This window comes from Bactrocera tryoni, chromosome 3, assembly GCF_016617805.1.
Source record: "Bactrocera tryoni isolate S06 chromosome 3, CSIRO_BtryS06_freeze2, whole genome shotgun sequence".
NCBI classification, from domain to species: Eukaryota; Metazoa; Arthropoda; class Insecta; order Diptera; family Tephritidae; genus Bactrocera; species Bactrocera tryoni.
Genome location: NC_052501.1, coordinates 77679817 through 77700048, shown reverse-complemented (window position 1 = coordinate 77700048; position 20232 = coordinate 77679817). Strand labels below are relative to the sequence as shown.

The window sequence follows — 20232 nt, the reverse complement described above, 5'->3', positions numbered from 1 at the left end:
TCACTTAACACTTTGTTTTTAAATTCTGGAAGCAATTTAAGAGTTTTTATATAAAATAAAAACTTTTGCTTGTAACCATAAATATGTATTTGTAAAATGTTTTAAATGCGGGCCACCTGTAATGTTACACTTGGCTAACTTGCGTGCACCTGTGTCAGACATTTTCACCCGCGCACAATCATCCCCTTCTCCTATAACATTACATGTAGAAAATAGTTGCAATGCTTATACGTGCTAACCAAGAATTAATCCATACACGAAATAGTTTATATACAAAAAAACGTTTATATGTATCGCTTTATGTTTAATTACACAAATTTATACTGCCAACATTCCTTTAATTTTCTTATAAAGTTACCATCTATTTCCACATATACACATATGTTGCTTAGAAGCGATGCTTTAATAGCAAACAAGTGGTTTAAGATAACTAAATTTAATAACTTTACATATTTGAGGTAATTTTAACAGTATATATTTGTTTTATCACTTCCAGGCACTATTATTTCATTGTATATATAAATAACTCAATTCCGGATTAAGGAATTTTATAAAGACAAAAATCAAAACAAAAACTACTCCGAAAATCGCGTTGCGCATTTTTTCGGAATTTGCTTTCCGAAAACATAGGCATGCAACCCTGGAAAAGATTGTAGAAGATCAAAAATATTATTGTTTGTCACAGGGTGTCAATGTTCAAAATTTAAAAGCAGAAAACAGAAATATACGTACACATTTTTATATAAATTAAATTTATAATCTATAAACAATTATAATTATACGAATACTAATTGTGCAGTCTGAATTATAATTTATTTGAAATATACATATATAAACCGTCATTTTTATAATATATATTTTTTACATCATACAACCCTGTAATAGTTATTATCAGAGAACGTTCACCAATGAATCACCAAGTCCAACACCGATATGCTACGACCAATCAGAAAACACCAAGTCAGTAAATGAAAACAAATGTGCGAAAAAAACTACAAGTACAAAGATTACAAATCGCCAGTTCAAATTGAACACGACAGCGATTAGTGAAACACGAAAATTTTTATAGGTACCATAACGTAGTCATGTAAAGTGCAGGAGAAAAAGTTAAGGCTTGAGAAATGCAGCAGAACCTACATCTACATAAACTTAAAAACAAATTGGATAAAAGTAATTACAAAAGACACGTCAGTCTTAAATAATAAGCGAAAGTGTAAACATGAAATAGAGAAAAGGAATTACAATTTAAAGTCAAAGAAGCTGTAATGCCTCATTAGAAAATCACAATACTTCGGATAAGACCATACAGAAAAATTTATTTGATTGAGAACTCGTTGGACCTTTAAGTAAAACGGACTCAAACGGAATACACCATGGCAGCGTCAACACCAGCCGTTTTTATTACTGTGCCCAAGTACGTGGCTATATCACACACTCCAACCATGACATTGCCAAAGATAAGGCCAGCACCAATGACCACGTCATCGCAAGGAACAATTAATGCAAATGCGGTGGTTGAGGATGGTGCTTCAGCGCCCAGGGGCAAGAAGCGCCGCCTTGACCACCTAACTTGGGAAGAGAAAATACAAAGAAAGTGAGTTTAGGTTTTATTTTTTGAATTAAGATCACTTTTTTAATGTATAAAAAATAATTGCAGAAAATTGAAGAATCGTGTAGCCGCACAAACATCACGCGATCGAAAGAAAGCGCGTATGGAAGACATGGAACATGAAATTGATGAACTGACACAAAAAACGGAAATTTTGCAAAATAAATGTGAAAGCTTACAAGCCATCAATGAATCACTTCTTGAGAAAAATCGCAAATTGGATATGGAAGTGGAACTTCTGCGTCAAAAACTCAATGAAGTGCAACAACAACAGAAGAAACAACAGGAGCAACTCGCCAGTAATGCAGCCAAATTGAATGCTAAAACTACCGTTGAAACTTGTGCCGGCTGTGAGTCCATACTCAATGGATCTGCAGTATCCATATATACTGACCCTCTGCAGCAGGGATCAACTCAAATGGACTCACAGTCGACAGAAGAACAACTGAAAAAGAGCAACTCAGTAGCGTCACTGTGGAGGATTATTGCACTTTGCCTACTCTTCAAGATATGCTCCTCGTCGACGAAGAATTCGACGCCAGCAAATTGGAAGAGCTTGCCGAAAGCCTCTTGGCCGATATCGCAGCAGACATGGAAGCTGGTGATGGAGCGTGCAATGAAAATGTTGCCAAAGTTGCAAGCAACGCAGAGCGATTGCCTGGATCAGTGGTGGGGACCAAAACAGAGTGCTTGGAATCCAGCCAACATACAAACACACAACAAAGTGTCAGCTTAAATGATACAACATGGACATCATCCAGAAAAAATGATGCAAAACGTTTACAAAATAAATCACCAACAGCGATAAATGATGAATTAAAAACTATGCCAAATAGTAATCCTACAATTGCATCAGCAACAACAACAACAACAACGCCTACAATAACTACAGACAATGAAATATTTAGAATACAACAAGCAACTGATATCCACACAATACCACCGGACACGGTGTATGGTACATATGATGCCAAAACAAATTCTATAACAATTGTAATGGATGATGATGCAGTGCCAGTAAATGAGGCCGTCGAAGAAATATACTGTGATGGTGTAACACCGCAAATGGGTGACGAAATAAAATATCCAACACCCGCAACCACACCCTCACATGTTTTTCTCAATGTGGTCGATGATTCGGATGATGACTTTAATTTCGACCCCATAGAGCGATTCTTGCGACCTAAACATCCGTTAGCGAAATCACCTGCACCGTCATTACATTCAACCGCCTCAGATCATGGTTATGAATCGATTATTGGTTCACCAACATCTACAGCGACAGAACAGTTCGATGCGAGTGTTGAAGATTTCGGTTGGCAGGGTAGTTTTAACGATTTGTTTCCCAGTTTGATCTAAGTAGTGCTATATACAACCTACTTGCATGTTATATTCTCAATATTTCTTATGTAGAAAGTTATAGCTATGTAAATATATAAGCCATATCACATATAGTCGCTGAAATAGGCAATAGTTGTAGGTGTAATGTTAGGCCTAGTATTTATTTATGTAATAATTTTGCTAATTGGGTACGTTATTGACCAACTGGGTCGGCAGAGCCGTAAAGTGATTTCTGCGTTAAAATAGATTTTACATATTCATTTTTAAGCTTGAAAATGCTCAAATCTAAGCAGTAGTAAAATTTAAAATAAATTATATGCTATTTTTAATATTTTGTAAATTATGTTATTTATCGCTGTATGTATTTGGAAAATAAATTTAGTGATTGTTTTGTAGACGTTAAGTGCTACTTTAAAATGGATGAAGCCCATTTGAAAAAAAAAAGCTTACAAATAAAATATGCAAACTCCAAGACAATGTTTCCTTTTTATCCCTTTTCAGCTTCAAACTGTAAATAAAATTTGTTACTTACAAGTTTTAGAATTAGTTCATCAATTTTTAATCTAAGATCTTTGAGATTAAAAATTAAATTTTTATTATTAAAATAAAATTTTCAATCCAAATTCAAGCGAAAATCGGAATCAAGAATTGAATGATTTCAAAATTGGAATTAAAAATAAAATATTTAATATCAGAATTGAAATTGAAAATTAAATAACCAATTTTTAATTCAAAATTTTTAAAATAAAAAATTCGCTGCGCTAGTTACAGTATTCTATAACACTTCATAAGTACTACTTATTTTAAATGCAAATCCAAATTAAAACAAAATATTTTGTAAGTTTTGATTGTTACATTGTATATTATTATATTACCCGGGATTTGTACGAGTCTGCTGACACAAAGTAAAACTAATTTAAAATTAAATTTTATAAAAGAAAATCACCTACGAATATTTTATATAAAATACATATGTTTGTATAAAGGGCAATTAAGTCAATGAATATCATATCGTCAACGGAATTATCAAGACAGTATAGTTTAAATAATTCCTTCTACTCATACATTTGTGGCCTAAATTACTTATCGTATGTACGTGCGTTATGAATGGATACGTTTGAAAAAAAAAAGTATAGAGTTTTTCACTTAGAGCAGAGAGTTGTCACCAGTTAAAGGCCCACAGAAAAGTGAATATATTATACATATGCAATAGGCTGAAATACTTCTTACACCTTTCGGTTGCGTATACACACTCGATTTACCTGAGCGCATAAAATTTATATAACATCATTGTTATAAGTGCATATTTGAGCTATTGCAAAGGATTACCTTGCTTTTTTTGTATATATTTAGTTTTAAAATTATTTTCTGTTTTCGTTGACAATACAAAAATATGAACTCTTTCATATAAAATTGCTTTGTTGTGTTGTGTTGTTCACAAAATCATGCAAGTTTGATTTATATACATACAAATGTAAAAGTTAAATTATTGACAAAAAATATGATAATAATTACAAACATAATATAAACTAGATTTTGCACGCGTCTTAATTATGCCACATTTTTTAAAACAGTACTTTCTAATAAGCTAAATATAATCAGTACGAACAAACTAAACTAAAGGACAAATTAAAATTTATTTATGTATATTTATAATTTTGTACTAAAATAATTTTCATATAAATGTATTATGAACTAAACTTAGGGTAAATATTTGCGTTTCAGTTGCAATCTCATTGCACCACATATGCATATACACTTATAGTAAACCGCTCAATAGACTTTCGGCAGTATATAGTATCGCGCTTTGTTGCAGTAGCGTACCCAAGATGAATGATAACGCGACATATTGCGCGCTTGTAGACGTTGTGTGCGATGCAACAACACTATGCATAGGAGCAGTATGCAAATGAGTGGTGGCCAAGCAAAGCGCACAAACAAAGGTATAGCCAAAGCACAGAGCGCCAGTAATTCGCCCGCATAATTAGGATGACGTAAACGACCCCATAACGGGCCGAGTAAAAGACGTCTTCCCTGATAAGTGTGTATAGTTTCAATGCCGTCAAAGTAAGGGTTTGTGGGGTTTACGCGATATTTATATTTGACAGCGCTACTTATACGTTTAAGCAATAAACCGGCGATCAGTAATGCTATTGGTATATAAGCGGCCAAACAACAAGACAGTGGTGTTGACATTTGCACATTACGGTCAAGTTGTTGCTCAAAGAAGTACCGTGCTACAGCTGTCAGCAAGTGTGGCGTTGCGCCATAACGTAGCAATAATAATGCACCGAAACCTTCACTTTGCAGTTCAAACGACGAGGCCAAATGATGCTCGAATATTAAAGCATCCCAAATATATACTAACAGCATACCTGATGTAAGTAGAGCAGCGCTATCATAACGTGTGTTATTGTAATAGTACATAACTACGCTCCAGATGCCATCTTCACTAGGCGGATTATCAGGCAACGTTACTATTTTTATTAAGTAGCATTCCACATAGACCAGTGTTATCAGCAAAGTCATGCGGTAAAAAACCAATTTGAAATCGATAAAATCTAACCATTTTGGATTTACTTGTCTGCCTAACGCGTAATCCACCAAAAAGTTGCCGGTTCTGCCGTATAGATTTCCATGTACACGATTTGCGCGTCCTACTACTGCCAAAGAGCGTAAGTAAGCCCAAAATCCCAAAATAAAAGCAGTTATAAAACTGTAAACGCAAAATTGTAGTTGATGATACAGCAGGAAATCAATAACACCCTTATTAACAATTTGGATATAACCAAGAGCCAATGTAATTATTATCGCTATAGGCAATCCATTAAACGTATATTCAAGTCGATAGTATGGACTGGTGCGTTCAGTGGGCAAGTATACGTATCTTCCACATAGCAGGAGCGATAATGTAATTACTCCCACATTGAATATAAGAAATGCAATTATAGCTTCACCGTAGAAAATCGAATTCCAAATATCGTCCATTTTTACCGAGTAGATATCTGTATAGGGCATTTTCAACTCACAACTATTTTTCTGGCAACACCATTGCAAATAATACACTAAACATGGCGCAACTGTCATTAAAAGAGTAGCTCCTATCCAACCTCCAAATTCTCTTGGTATCTCTAACTCACGACAGTTTTTTCCAATTGCTGAAGTAGAGTATGAATGCGGGCTGGTAACATTGAAACTTTTGTATTCTTCGATTTCTTCTTCTTCCTCTTCATCATCTTCACCAGTGCGTCCATTTGTTTCATTATCAGAAAACTCTGCCTTAGAAGAAGCGCCATCATCGAAGATAGAACGTGATACAGATCGGCTATATCGACTTTCAAGTTCAGTGTTTGTTGTTGGCGTATGTGTACCTTCACGCTTATCTCCATCAATAGCTTTTGATACAGATCGACGAATATAATCCGATAATTTTTGAAATTCATTATCCAAAGCAGATGTTGTTGAACGTATTTCAATCGTTTTTTGAGTGCTACTACTGCTATAGGTGCTGTGTATAGAAGATGTAGACTTTGCTGCAAAGCGCGGTGAGCTTCTGCCGCCTGTATTGAGATTCGAGCCAACTATACTTGGTATACGTGTTTTGGATGTTGTTGTTTTAGGTGATGGCGTCTAATTACATAATAAATATTTTTTTTTTTTTTTTTTCAAACTTTAATTTATTATTCAACATACCTCTTTTAACTCCTTAATAGGGGAGGGATTTGCTTCCGGAGAAGATCTTATCAAAATTGTTGTAGTGGATGGCGCTGACGATACAATTGATGTTCGTGGACGCGAGGAGCGGCGTGTGCGACCAGGCGATGCACGTCTTGCCGGTGAGACATTTGTTTTAGACGTACTGCGCTTGGTAGGCACATTTATATGTGTACTTGTTGTGCTCGGTTTTTCAGTTGCTGCTAACGATACCGAAACGTCTTTGCGTTTTGGGCGCCCTCGAGTACGCCGGCCTTCCATTTTTCATAAATTTATATTTTTCGATCCCTGTATTTTTTCTAAAAATAATATAAGAAACCAAAAATAATTTAAAATTATCAGTTGAATTGGAATTTATCTGATTGTCCACCACAATTTTCTTTCGCGCGCAACACGAAGTCGACGTCGACGTTACTGTACATTTATTTTTTTGATTGTAGTATTGTGGCCCTGCCGAGGTATTTTTGTTCGCTAAACATTGGTCAAAAACTAAAATATATATTTACCTAACAGTAAATTCGTTAAACACACAGTTAAGAAATTAGACCAATATGCATTAAGAATTTAACAAATAATTTGAATTTAAAATTATTTTGCCACAAAAATGTTCTTCAAGAGTGATGCCGCTTAGACTTTTGTAATAAATGAATATATGTAAGCGTCGAAAAGGGAGAGTATATAAATGGAAAAGAGAGAATGCATCTTCAGGGGGGTTAGTGGTGGAAAGAAACATTTGTGTGTGAATGAAACAAACAAAAAAGGCAGCTGAAAAGTTCTAGTATTACTAGTGTTGAATAACAGCAAAATTAATGTAGTTTTTAACAAAGATCGTCTATTTTTGTTAAACGGGTGGAAATATGTAGTTACAATAAAGTTTGGCTATTAATTTTAAATAATTTTACGTAAGCATACATTAACTCACTAATAAAAGACTTATTATTAACAGTTTAGTTCTAATAAATCAAATTATAATAATACGTATATAATATTTTTAAGCCCTGGCAACTTGTTAGTGCTGTCAGATAATTGCATCTCGTAAGTTGAGAAAATATACACGAATTGCAATAAGGAACAAAAACAGGAGTAGAGGAAAATTTGGAAAATTATTGAATCGTTTTTCCAATATTTTTTGTTCCACCAGAATCAGAAAGTAAGCAAGAAAAAGTAAAATTCAGTACGTAGAAAAACATTATTTGTTGCAGTAGTTAATCTAAAAATTTTCCGTTTCTTCCGTCAAACCAAAAATTTTCTTTGTTTTTACAAACATTCCACTTGGCTTTACTTCCTGTCTGCCGTCTGTGCTGTTGTAAAATTTGGTAATACCGCTGCAAAAAAAAAAATCCAACGGAACATAGTCATAAATTGTGTAAAGTGTCGACGACCGCACATTGTGACATAATCTTGTGGGAAAAACTATAACAAAGTCACCAACACAACTTTGAGTGTCAGGCAGAAACTTTACCAAAGGAAAACCTGCCAAGAAAAGAAACAAAAACGTTTACCCATTATAGAGAATGGCTACACCACAATCGCCAACCCGCATGTTCAATGGTCTGGACGAAGATATTTATAAAGAAGCTAAATTTGCACATGAAATAAATGACAAAATGCGTGTTCCCAAGCGCATTAAAGCAACAGGAGAATTTTCTGACGAAGATTTACTCTTATCAAATCAAAATGGTTTAATTAATTCATGGAATTATCACGATAAAATTGACATGAACGTACCAGATCGTATAGTGGTATTAGGTCATAATCAACATCTCGAGACACGCTCTGCACCACGAGAAATACAACTGGAAAACTCAATTCTACCAAAGAATCCAACGGAGAGCATGATGCGTGTACAGACACCACCTCGTGTTATTACATTGAATGAACACCATTTTCCGTCTGCTTCTGAGGAGTGTTCACCACATCGATATGACGACGGAGCCGACTATGAAGATGGCGATTACGATGACGACGATGATACACGTCCTCCTCCTTACGTACGCGCTAATGGTATAGGCCATGCGCAAGTCGGATTTCATCCCACTGACTCTAATTCTGTGGAATCTGACTCACAAGTAAGTTTGCTTGAAAAATATGCATTAATTGTAATGTAATATGGGTAAATCAACAACCTTATCACAAACGCTATATATAGTATAAATATATAATTATATGTACATATATGAAGCGTGGTATCATTTTAATACTGATATAATCTCCGAACAAATTTTTCATATCGGTTCACTAAGCAAAAACTGTTTTTATTTGTGAAGGGTATTAGAGTTTCGGTGCAACAATAGATAACGTTACTTCTTGTTTTAATAATACACATTTTGACTGAAAAAAACTTCTTAAGAATATTCACACTCAAAACTGTCGTAACACAAAATTCAAAATCAAACAATCAAATTCATTGTGAGAATTAAACACAATCTCAGCTATTCAATTTATTTTGCTAAGAGGACATATTTCTACAGATTTGCCATACTGTAAACTAAAATTTGTGAAATGCTAAATGCTTTGAAAACAATCGCTTTAAAAGATTTGCTGGTGCTTTAAGCAAAATTTTGTTTGATTCATCTCATATATGTATATGTTTAATTTTTTGATTATTATTTTTCAGTTGACTACGGGTGGTGCCAGCAAACGTTCGCAGCAATTGGCATACAATAACCACGATGCATCAATTGTCAGCCATCGCGAAGGTACACCAATGGGAGAGCTTACACCACATGAAGAGATCCTCTATTTGCGTCGGCAATTAGCCAAACTTAATCGTCGCGTATTGAACATTGAAATCAGTAATGAACAGCGCCTGCAACGCGAAAAAATCGTCTATTGTTTAGGCTTAGCGTATTTCGTTTTGAAGGCTGTCTTCTGGCTAAATCGTAATTGAATTTTATTTTACGTACATACACGCATGCATACGAGGAGCATTAGTAAGCGCAAAAAGAAACGACGTATCTTAATGGAATTTTGTTATTCGCCAAAAATGTTTGGGGTTCGAGAATTACGAAAAAATGTTATTGGTTGGGGGCGGTATTGTAAGTAGCGCTAATGCTAATACCTATATTATAACAATGTTTTCTTTTTATTTGGTCTTTATTTTCGTATTTGTAGCAATGGAGAAAGTGTGTATTTGAATTTAAACTGATAAACCTACGAACATTTGATATGTTTTAGCCTAAATTATTTCAATATTAATATTGTTAATATGCGCTTATATCGAAGTAAAATAAAAATATTTAAATGCAAAGGGAAGAAAATAGTATATGATACATGTCTTTGCTCAATTAAATATTTAAGTTATTTCGATATTTGCCCATGATACCAATACATTTACATAAAATATCGTTAATTTCAAATAAGAATAGTAGAAAAAATATTTAACGTGATTTATTTCTGATATTTTTTCTTTATTTGGACTTTAAAAACATACTACACCGCTGATTTAATTTTACTATTATTTATATTCGTATATTTCTATTTATAAATTTTCATTACAATGATTTCTACTCTAATGCCATATTATTGTTAAATATGTTAAATCTGAAAGAAGAAATGAAACTAATTAGAAAAAAATATGCAGCACGTTGTCTGTTAACTTCTTTATTTAATAAAAGTGCGGAGACGCGAGACACGTCTTTGAAGGGATCTAAAACAATTTCTAATTAAAAAATGCTTTATTAAGGGATTATAAATCGTACCAATAAATTATTGCGTTTTATTTCCTTCAATATCTCTCGATTGGGTTTAGTTAACTCGTTTTTTCGCGAAACAATTAGTACTCTATTGAATAATGAAATTAAAAAAAAATGTTACCGCACAATTCGTATCTTTAGTGCAATCATTGGTACATTAGTTATTTTTGGCTTATATAAGGACTTCAGCTTATTTTTTTTTAATGGTTATGCATTTTTCAAAATAAAGTGGTGTGTCATAACGTGCATTATCTCGGTAATATTGAACTAAAAAACACAAAGGTAAAAATTAGCTTTCTTCAAGCAAATATCCCATTTCGCATTAATACAACCTTTCACGTTATACCTACACTAATGCATATGTAAATAAATGCAGTTATATATATACTTCTTATTTTTTCTGCACGACCTCTTATTTTAGTTTAATTATGACTCTTTTTCCATGTAATAAGTTTTTTTATTTAAGTATATAATATTAAATTAAATGTTTTTTGTTACATTACTTTGCATATGACTTTTACTACAACTAAAGACTTTTTATATCATAAATGCATTTCTCTTTTACTGTTTTTCATGTACTTGAAATTGTGTGCAAATTTGTTTAAAAAAATCAACTTTTTTACGACATATACTATATGAATATAGATGTAGTGTGAATATATAGACATGGTTACAGATGGGCAAGCTGGTCTTCTTTTTACTGTATATTGAAATGATGTGTTTATGATTTATTTAGTATATCATCTAAAATTAATCGCTTTCTTCGTCTTCATCATCATCATCGTCTTCAGATTCAGCCTTCTTGCTCTTTTTGGCGGGTTTTTTCGCCGCCTTACCACGCTTCTTGGTGGTGCCATTTGCAGAGCTACCGCCGTTCGCTTCAAATTCTCTTACGGCATCTTCGTAATTCTCCTTGGCTTTTGCAGCTTTTGCTTCCCATTCCTATTAAAGTATAATTAATAAAAGAACAAGTTAATTTTAAGGTTCTCTATTTCTGAAATTTTATCACAACTCACCGATTTGTCCTTCATTGCACGCCATAATTCTCCGCCCTTTTTCGCGACTTCAGTCACTTTAATACCTGGGTTTTCGCGCTTAATTTGTTCGCGTGCACTGTTGAGCCATAGCATGTATGCGGATAGAGGACGCTTTGGTTTATCAGACATATTTACTGTTTTTTTTTTACTTTAGGTGATGTATGAATTAGAAATAGAACTCAAGTTTGCGTCTGAAAATAATAAAAAATATTTGTGTAATGTATTTAAAACCAACTATAATTTCTAATAGTCCTAATCTATCATAATTCTGCATATCAAATATTTACAGCAACACTTATAAAAGACCAACTTTCTGGCGCACGTTGAAGCCACTTTTTTATTTGATGTACAATTTCATCAAGAGAAGTTAAGAAGCATACAAATAGCGCGGGATTTCAAAATAACTTTAATTGCAAACAGATTCATCAGATACACACATACGTAGCAGGGTCAACTTTTAAAATCTACACCACTTACTAACTGATTGTTATTTTTCACTAAGCATTTATTTACTTGCAGTTAATAGTTATATATTAAACACTTAATATTTTACAATTCCTCACCAGAGTTAGAATTAAGTAAACCTTTCTTCTGCAATCCTTGATTTCAACTGTACTATGGCTTGTGCCGACAATGTCGATTTTCCCTTGCAGTTTATATTGCGTCAACTGCGCTGTTAACTGCGCAGCCACTGAACTGTTTTATTGCCAGTTTACTCGCTACTTTACCTATGTCGGTACATAGGTAGCGAGTCATACATATAAAATTACATGATGACGGCAAATATGAGAAAGTAACACATATGCAATAACAAAAAATTCAACGAGCGAAGCCGAGTCAAAAGATGAAAACAAATGACTTACCGCGATGGCGGCAATTCTACCGAAGCGCAGGTATGCATTGTGATGAACAGAGTGGAAAATGGAGAAAACAATAAATAGGATGATAAACAATTGTATATCGTTTTCAATGTATTAGAATATTTGTAGCAAAACTTAATAAGAATAAAATGAACTAAGCGATATAATAGTAAACATCACCTCCATTTCCGTTATAACTTACAATAGACATTTATTCTATAATTTATTTGGTGTCTATTTTAAATTTGTATAATGTAATAATTTTCCCTGTTGCTAGCTAAGGACTCAATTGAACACGTTTCTAATCAATTTTAAGTTCATTCATAAAAGTGCCTGAACTAATTTGACTTGGAGTGAATTCGTAGGCAGATTTTTAATTATATATCAAAAATAGGTTGTTTTACTGTCGTTTTGCTAAAACTCAAGCTAGCGGCAAATGGCATAGTCAAAAATTAAACTTTTTTGTGTAAGTTTGCTTGGGTACAGTTGTAAGTGCGTGGCTTGAGTACTGAAAGTTTTTTTTTTAATTAACGGCCCTCCCTAACCTGAACCAAAGCATTTTGTTTGTGCAATCATGATTTCATTAATAAAAATCATAAAAAAGGTAAAGCATCAGTAATTAATTTTGGCGCCAATATACTTATATGTATATATAATGCGCAAAGACGAAATCGCGACACCGACAGTGTAATTCAGTCGTTGAAATTGTCCATTATTTTATCTTTCTATTGCACCATTAATAACTATCGTCCTTTCAATTTTTTAAAAACTGAGTTTTATTAACTTACCTTGAAAACACAACGAATTTGATTAATAAATTTCACGAATCTAATATAACAAAATTAAACCGCTTCACTTCACTACAAAATCGGAATGAATTTCTTCAAGAACTGTACTTGTACAAGAAGCCCGTCTCGGTAGAAAACTTGCACAATGAAAAAATAACGAATGTGGAAGTAACGAATTCACATAACGAGTAATTCAGCCAGAGTTGTATTTACACACAAAATTCAGAAAATTAAAATTTAATTGATTAAAATCGTTTCTAAAAAATTTAACTTTAAAAAATATGTATTTTCTGGAAGTATATCAATTGTAAAAGTATTTCTTTATATGGGTCTACACAATAATCAACACTATTCAATTAGTTGATTGAAATTCAGACTGTGTACACCTATTTTGTAACGGCTCTTGACAACAGCATCCCTACAGTTTGGGACGGAAAATTTTAAAATAGCGTTACCTCATTTGTAATTAAGTGGACGGTTATGAGTAAATGGACGCTGTCACATCTAGCCTGAAATTTTTATCTTTTCCATGCTTATTAGGAAATATAGTCTTTAGTTTATTTTTTATATATTTTTTCATATACGTTTTTTATATACATATATTTCATTTATTTCATTTTGTTTTTTTTTTTTATTACTGGTTTTCTTAGTATATCAATTGTAAAAGTATTTCTTTATATGGGTCTACACAATAATCAACACTATTCAATTAGTTGATTGAAATTCAGGCTGTGTACACCTATTTTGTAACGGCTCTTGACAACAGCATCCCTACAGTTTGGGACGGAAAATTTTAAAATAGCGTTACCTCATTTGTAATTAAGTGGACGGTTATGAGTAAATGGACGCTGTCACATCTAGCCTGAAATTTTTATCTTTTCCATGCTTATTAGGATTATTTATATATATTTTATTTATTTTTTTTTTTATTACTGGTTTTCTTAGTTTCCCATTACATCAAGTAAATTTACAAAACATAACGCTTACAGTAAAATGTGGTGAAAAATGAAAGGAAATAATTTCTTTTAAATTTTAACTACATAAAAATTTAGTCAGAAAACAGCCATTATTGTAGTATATAGTTAGCAGTATATAAGAAAATTTATATTTTTAAAATATAAATAACGGGTAGTGGAAAAAGTCTTTTCGTAATTCTAATCAAACTTCAACTTAACCAAACTTAACTTTATTTTATAATCAGTGATTAAAGTTTATAATGAACTTTAATGAACCAAATATGTACCATTTTGGTCTACCACTTTTTGCCATTTTTCCAGTAGAGACATTATTCCATCAGTGTAAAACTTTTCTGGCTTCTCGGCAAAAAACTGCAACAAGTAATTTTCACAGGCTTCTCTTGAATCCAAATTTACTCCATTAAGAGAGTTCTGCATGGGCCGAAACAAATGGTAGTCCGATGGTGAAAGGTCAGGGCTATATGGTGGATGCATCAAAACTTCCCAGCCAAGCGCTCTCAGTGTTTGCCGAGTCATCAAGGATGTGTATGGTCTAGCGTTGTCCTGATGGAAGACGATTCTGTTCATCAGTTCTGGCCGTTTAATTTCGATTGCTTGCTTCAATCTCATCAGTTGTTCACAGTAAAATGTAGAATCAACCGTTCGATCAGGCTCTAGCAGCTCATAGTGGATGATTCCTTTCCAATCCCACCAAACACTCAGCATAACCTTTCGAGGGGATAATAATGGTTTTGCATCCATTTCTTGAGCTTCTTCACGCTTGGATAATGACCTCTTTCGCACATTATTGTATTTGATCCACTTTTCGTCTCCTGTCACCATTCGCTTCAGAAATGGTTCGATTTCATTTCGTTTCAGCAAAGAATCGCAGATGTTAATTCGGTTCATTAAATTTTTCACAGACAATTCATGTGGCACCCAAACATCGAGCATCTTTTTGTAGCCAGCCTTTTTTAAATGGTTCAAAACCGTTTGATGATGAATGTTAAGTTCCTTAGCGATGTCATGGCTGCTTATGTGACGGTCCAGGTCAATCTTTTCCATAATTTCATCGACTTTTTCAACGATAGGTCGACCAGAGCGAGGTGCATCTCTCACAACGAAATTTCCAGAACGGAAACGAGCAAACCATTGTTGTGCTACACGAACTGATACAGCATCGTCTCCGTAAACCTCACAAATTGCATTGGTGGCTTGCGTGGCATTTTTTCCATCTTTAAATAAAAATTTCAATATATAGCGAATTTCTTCATTATTTTCACACATTTTTGAACAGCTGTAACTTTTCTTCAACTTCCCCGAATTAAATTATTTTTTCTGAAAATAATAAAAAATGTTTATGTAATGTAATTAAAAACAATAAGTTATAATAGATACAATTTATATGTATTTAAAATTGTTTAGACAACAGTACGTAGCGAATTATAGTTAATAAGATGTTGAAGTCCTAATCTTTCATCATATTTAGAGCAACACTTATAAAATACCAACTTTCTTCTGGCGTTGAAGCGACTTTTTTATTTGACGTACAATTTCATCAAGTGAAGTTAAGAAGCATGCAAATAGCGCGGGATTTCAAAATAGCTTTAGTTGCAAACAGCTTCAGATACTACATAGCAGGATAAATTTTTTAAATGTACACCACTCACTAACTGCCTATTATTTTTCAATATACATTTATTTACTTCCAGTTAATAGTTATATATTAAACACTTAATATTTTTCAATTTCTCACCAGAGTTAATATTAAGTACTTTGGACCTTCCGTTGTGCATCGATATATCGATGTATTTTTATTGATGCATCGATATATCGATGTATTTTTTTTTGATGCATCGATTTATAATCACAAATGAGTACTTGCATTATTTATTACGTTTTCTAAAGAGTATTATTCGTCAAGATGGAAATCTTTTCAGAATTGTGTAAAAAGTTAAATGGTTACTTAAAGCAAGTCAAAAGAGAGGCAGAATCACCTCTATCGTATTCTTAGGATGGTATTTATTAAATAAACGAAATACTTTATTGCATAATTTTCTTATTTTATTTTTTAATGGAAAGAATTTGTTGGTAATTTTATTCGATGCATCGAAAATAATATATATATTTATATTTTACATTGATGCATTATATCGCAAAAGACATCAATGTATATTTTTGACTTGCATCCCTAATATAGCTTGTGCCGACAATGTCGATTTTTCCTTGCAGTTTATATTGCGTCAACTGCGCTGCTAACTGCACAGCCACTGAACTGTTTTAATGCCTGGTTACTCGCTATTTTACCTATGCCGGTACATACATAGGTAGCGAGTCATACATATATCATGATGACGGCAAATAGGACAAAGTAACACATATGCAATAACAAAAAATTCAACGAGCGAAGCCGTGTCAAAAGATAAAAACAAACGACTTACCGCGATGGCGGCAATTCTACCGAAGCGCAGGTATGCATTGTGATGAACAGAGTGGAAAATGGAGAAAACAATAAATAGGATGATAAACAATTGTATATCGTTTCCAATGTATGAAAATATTTATAGCAAAATTTTATATTAATAATTCGCGACACCGACAGTGTAATTCAGCATCGTTGAAGTTGTCAATTATTTCATCTTTCTATTGCACTATTAAGTATTTTCCTTTCAATACTTTAAAAAACTAAGTTTTTTTATCTTACCTTGAAAACAACGAATTTGACCAAAACTTTGATTAATAAATGTCACGAATTTAACAAAAGCTAAGTGTATCACTTTACTACAAAATCGGATTGAATGAAGAACTGTCAGTAGAAAACTTGCACAATGAAAAAATAACGAATGCGGAAGTAACGAATTTGTATAACGAGTAATTCAGCCAGACTTGTATTTTCATACAAAATTAAGAAAATTAAATTTTAATTGATAAAAAATGTTTCTAACTAATTTAACATTAAATAAATATGTATTTTCTAGAAGTTTATCAATTGTAAAAGTATTACTTTATATGGGCCTACACAATTACCAACACTATTCACATGCATCCACGCAGTTTGGGACGGAAAATTTTTAAATTGCATTTCTGCAGTTATAATTATATGGACGGTATGAGTAAATGGAAATTTTTTTATTATACAGATTTTAACAACCCTTTATAATAGAAAATTAATATTTCTCCATAAATATTACTTGGAGCTGTTGTGAGTTGTTTTCGATTTATTAACATGAACAAACTTGACATCATTGAGAATGGATATTCCACCGTTCACAATAGATTTTGAAAATCATATTGTAAATAACATGTGCAAATCTAGTAATAAAATAAGCAAACAATTTTAACCTTATATTTTTTTAAGTTTGTAAACACACCAATAAAATGTTTGATCCTACTGATCACGGTCTTTCTAAAGACTTTCGACTCACAAATTTCTCGACTTTAAGAGGATGAGGATGTAAGTTGCCTGAAGCGGTACTCCTCAAGTATCTACAGGAAACAGACATTTTACATAAAGTTGCCCACGATGAAAACAAAAAGGATAAGGATGGATTTATTGGTTCTGGAATGGATTGCGCTGTTATACCTTTGGCTCGCCACAAAAACTATTTTCTCGTTCAAACTGTTGACTTTTTCTATCCATTAATTAATGATCCCAAAATAATGGGCAAAATAGCTTTAGCCAACGTTGTAAGCGACATATATGCTGTAGGTGTCACGATATTTGATAAGCTTAATATGCTTGTTAGTGTTTCAACTGAGTTTTCAGAATTAGAAAGAGATGTTATAGTACCACAAATAGTTGAGGGATTTCTCGAATCGGCAAAGGAGGCCGGAATTCGGGTACATGTGCAGAGTGTTTCGTACAATCCTTGGTGCATAATAGGTGGCATAGCTAGTTCACTTTGTACTGAAGCAGAAATTATTATGCCCTCAAATGCTGTAGATGGTGATGCCATTATATTAACTAAACCGCTCGGTACCCAACTAGCCACCAACGCCTATATTTGGATGGAGGAGAAAAATGAGAAATATCTTAAAATATCTGCACGTTTGAGTGATAATGACATTAGGAAAACTTTCAACAGCGCAGTTAAATCAATGACATTCCTCAATAAGATTGCCGCTCAACTTATGCACAAATATAAAGCTCATGCTGCGACTGATGTGACTGGATTTGGTTTGCTCGGACATGCAAAGAATCTCGCTTGTTTCCAGAAAGATAAATTATGTTTCGTATTAAATAAATTGCCGATTATTACTAATGTAGTAACAATTGGTGAAATACTGGGACAAGACCTTAAGCTAAAAAGTGGCAAAGCAGTGGAAACTTCTGGTGGCTTATTAATATGCTTATCAGCCGATAAGGCTAAAGCATTTTGTGACGAGTTCTTTATGCTGAGCAATAAAGAGCAACAAGCATGGATTGTTGGCAGTGTTAAGCGCGCTGAAGAACGAGATGCGTATCTTCAACTCAATGCGGAAATCCTTGAAGTTGATCAATAAAACTCATCTTTTGTACATAAACTTATTTACAATGTATACAATTTTAACCATAATTGTTATAAAGAGTGCGGGATTCAATTGATGACGAGTTTTTCGTAAAGATTTTAAATCATGAAAAGCTCTGAGATATTTTTGATCCTTTATTCGGTATACAAATTAGGGATTGTGCTTAAAAGTTTGTTTCATTACAAAATTGTAAAAGTTAAGATATTCAACTAATGACGAGATGTTCGTAAAGATTTATATATCCCGAAAATTCCCGATATAATTTTGATATTAACTTTTATTGTAGTACTCAAATAAATACGTTAATTTGTAACGTAAGATTTAATGCGTTATTATTGTAACAACGGAATTACATAAACTGTAGATTTTAGATTAAGATATTTAAAGGTTGCTGTGACTTTCTCTTCTTGAAGCAATAAAAAACTGATGGATTTTTTTTTACATTTTGTAATCCCGAAAATCTTAATCAAAAATATTTGATTAAAAAAATTGATGCCCAAATTTTTTTTAATTTAAAAATTCGCAACCATGATCAAAAGTAAGGTAAGTTCGGGTCATCAAAGTAAAAACAAATTTCTTATTTGAAATAAAAGCCTATCTACCAACTGCCCTTAAGGGGGTATTCTGGTCTAAAAATTTTTTTTATTTTTGCTTATTTTTGTAGTATAACCCTTCAAGAAAGTTTCCCTAAGAGGGTTTTTCGAAATTCAAATTATTTTCCGAGTTACAGCTCATTTTGTGACTCCGACTGCGCGCGACTAGTTCTCAAAGTTTACTCATTTTTCTCATAGCTACTTTCCTAGAAACGATGCGCATGATATCTCAAGTTCTATTCAACCGATTCACATGAAATTTTACACAGAGCTTTCTTATACATTATAGTATAGCACTACGAAGAGCTTTCGAAAGATTTTTTTTTTTTTAATTCCGGACCACAAAAAACGGAAAATACGAAACTTTTTTTCAAACCTCCACCTTTTTGTAAATTTTTATTTTTTTTTCAAAAACTTTTCGTAGTGCGATAACTACACTTTTACTCTTCACGGATTTCGCATAAATTTTCATTTTAGGCCACGGAAAGGATTTACATATATCCTGCACACCAGGACAAGCCATTGTTTCATCAGTCTACTTCGCCGACCTGCAGTTTTTTTAAATTTATTCTTTTTTCTTATATTATTTATGTTTTGTGTTCTTAGAATATCAATAAAAAGCATGTAAAAAAATGGATAGTCAAAAAAATTGTTTTTGATTTTTTTTTATCGCGTCAAAAAAAATACCTAAAATTCGGGCTTCTAAACCAGAATACCCCCTTAAAAGAGCAAATTGAATTCTGTCAACAATTCGACTAAATAGTCCCGAAATTAATATATAAAATTAATAATATTGGCGCGTTAATATGAAAAACTTGAATTTTTTGTGAATTAATACATTTTAATATTTATTTACTTTTTTCTTTTTTCAATTTCTAGCTCAAATCTACATTTATTTATATATATATATATATATATATATATCTTTCTCAATATATTAAATTCATGAACTATCATCTTTTCTCTGATTTGTATTGATTGGTTCAAGATTTTGCTTTAAATATTTGCTTAAATATTAATATTTGTTTAATTATGAACTTTAATTTAAAAATATTCTTATAATGTTGCTGTGTTGATTTCAATATACATACATTTGTTATATGAATTATTTGCAACAAAATTTGCAAAAA

General features: G+C 32.6%; 5 protein-coding genes across 8 annotated transcripts; 3 read left to right on the top strand and 2 right to left on the bottom strand.

Annotated features, from left to right (window-relative positions):
- Positions 1–983: 983 nt before the first annotated feature.
- LOC120770380 lies at positions 984–3422 on the top strand. Its single transcript, XM_040097800.1, has 3 exons — positions 984–1594; positions 1658–1957; positions 2005–3422. Exons 1-3 carry the CDS (start codon positions 1374–1376, stop codon positions 2966–2968), a joined length of 1485 nt encoding a protein of 494 aa, XP_039953734.1. The 5' UTR covers positions 984–1373; the 3' UTR covers positions 2969–3422.
- Positions 3423–3783: 361 nt separating this feature from the next.
- LOC120770378 (lamin-B receptor) lies at positions 3784–7305 on the bottom strand. 2 transcript variants are annotated; one of them, XM_040097798.1, is made up of 3 exons: positions 7171–7305; positions 6644–6963; positions 3784–6580 (listed from the first exon to the last, which is right to left on the bottom strand). In XM_040097798.1, exons 2-3 carry the CDS (start codon positions 6923–6925, stop codon positions 4724–4726), a joined length of 2139 nt encoding a protein of 712 aa, XP_039953732.1. In that variant the 5' UTR covers positions 6926–6963; positions 7171–7305; the 3' UTR covers positions 3784–4723. The 2 variants fall into 2 exon arrangements, with proteins under 2 accessions (XP_039953732.1, XP_039953731.1); XM_040097797.1 differs by lacking the exon at positions 7171–7305 and having other exon boundaries at positions 6644–7117.
- Positions 7306–7683: 378 nt separating this feature from the next.
- Positions 7684–10372, top strand: LOC120770880 (transport and Golgi organization protein 11). Of its 2 annotated transcripts, none has more exons than XM_040098517.1 (3): positions 7684–7814; positions 8020–8733; positions 9282–10372. In XM_040098517.1, the coding sequence occupies exons 2-3, from the start codon at positions 8179–8181 to the stop codon at positions 9552–9554; spliced, it is 828 nt and encodes a 275-aa protein (XP_039954451.1). In that variant the 5' UTR covers positions 7684–7814; positions 8020–8178; the 3' UTR covers positions 9555–10372. The 2 variants fall into 2 exon arrangements, with proteins under 2 accessions (XP_039954451.1, XP_039954452.1); XM_040098518.1 differs by having other exon boundaries at positions 7684–7838.
- Positions 10373–10802: 430 nt separating this feature from the next.
- LOC120770881 (high mobility group protein D) lies at positions 10803–13141 on the bottom strand. 2 transcript variants are annotated; one of them, XM_040098521.1, is made up of 3 exons: positions 13045–13141; positions 11376–11587; positions 10803–11301 (listed from the first exon to the last, which is right to left on the bottom strand). In XM_040098521.1, the coding sequence occupies exons 2-3, from the start codon at positions 11523–11525 to the stop codon at positions 11110–11112; spliced, it is 342 nt and encodes a 113-aa protein (XP_039954455.1). In that variant the 5' UTR covers positions 11526–11587; positions 13045–13141; the 3' UTR covers positions 10803–11109. The 2 variants fall into 2 exon arrangements, with proteins under 2 accessions (XP_039954455.1, XP_039954453.1); XM_040098519.1 differs by lacking the exon at positions 13045–13141 and adding an exon at positions 11960–12065.
- Positions 13142–17286: 4145 nt separating this feature from the next.
- Positions 17287–18829, top strand: LOC120772355 (selenide, water dikinase 2). The gene has a single exon (XM_040100921.1). It carries the CDS (start codon positions 17379–17381, stop codon positions 18501–18503), a length of 1125 nt encoding a protein of 374 aa, XP_039956855.1. The 5' UTR covers positions 17287–17378; the 3' UTR covers positions 18504–18829.
- Positions 18830–20232: the final 1403 nt, after the last annotated feature.

Coding starts and splice junctions, on each gene's coding strand:
- LOC120770881 (XM_040098521.1), bottom strand. CDS start 11,525: ATGTCTGATAAACCAAAGCGTCCTCTATCCGCATACATGCTATGGCTC. Junction 11,302..11,375: donor GTGCAATGAAGGACAAATCG/GTGAGTTGTGAT, acceptor ATACTTTAATAG/GAATGGGAAGCAAAAGCTGC.
- LOC120770380 (XM_040097800.1), top strand. CDS start 1,374: ATGGCAGCGTCAACACCAGCCGTTTTTATTACTGTGCCCAAGTACGTG. Junction 1,595..1,657: donor GAAGAGAAAATACAAAGAAA/GTGAGTTTAGGT, acceptor AAATAATTGCAG/AAAATTGAAGAATCGTGTAG. Junction 1,958..2,004: donor ACCGTTGAAACTTGTGCCGG/CTGTGAGTCCAT, acceptor TATATACTGACC/CTCTGCAGCAGGGATCAACT.
- LOC120770378 (XM_040097798.1), bottom strand. CDS start 6,925: ATGGAAGGCCGGCGTACTCGAGGGCGCCCAAAACGCAAAGACGTTTCG. Junction 6,581..6,643: donor CTATTAAGGAGTTAAAAGAG/GTATGTTGAATA, acceptor TTATGTAATTAG/ACGCCATCACCTAAAACAAC.
- LOC120770880 (XM_040098517.1), top strand. CDS start 8,179: ATGGCTACACCACAATCGCCAACCCGCATGTTCAATGGTCTGGACGAA. Junction 8,734..9,281: donor CTGTGGAATCTGACTCACAA/GTAAGTTTGCTT, acceptor ATTATTTTTCAG/TTGACTACGGGTGGTGCCAG.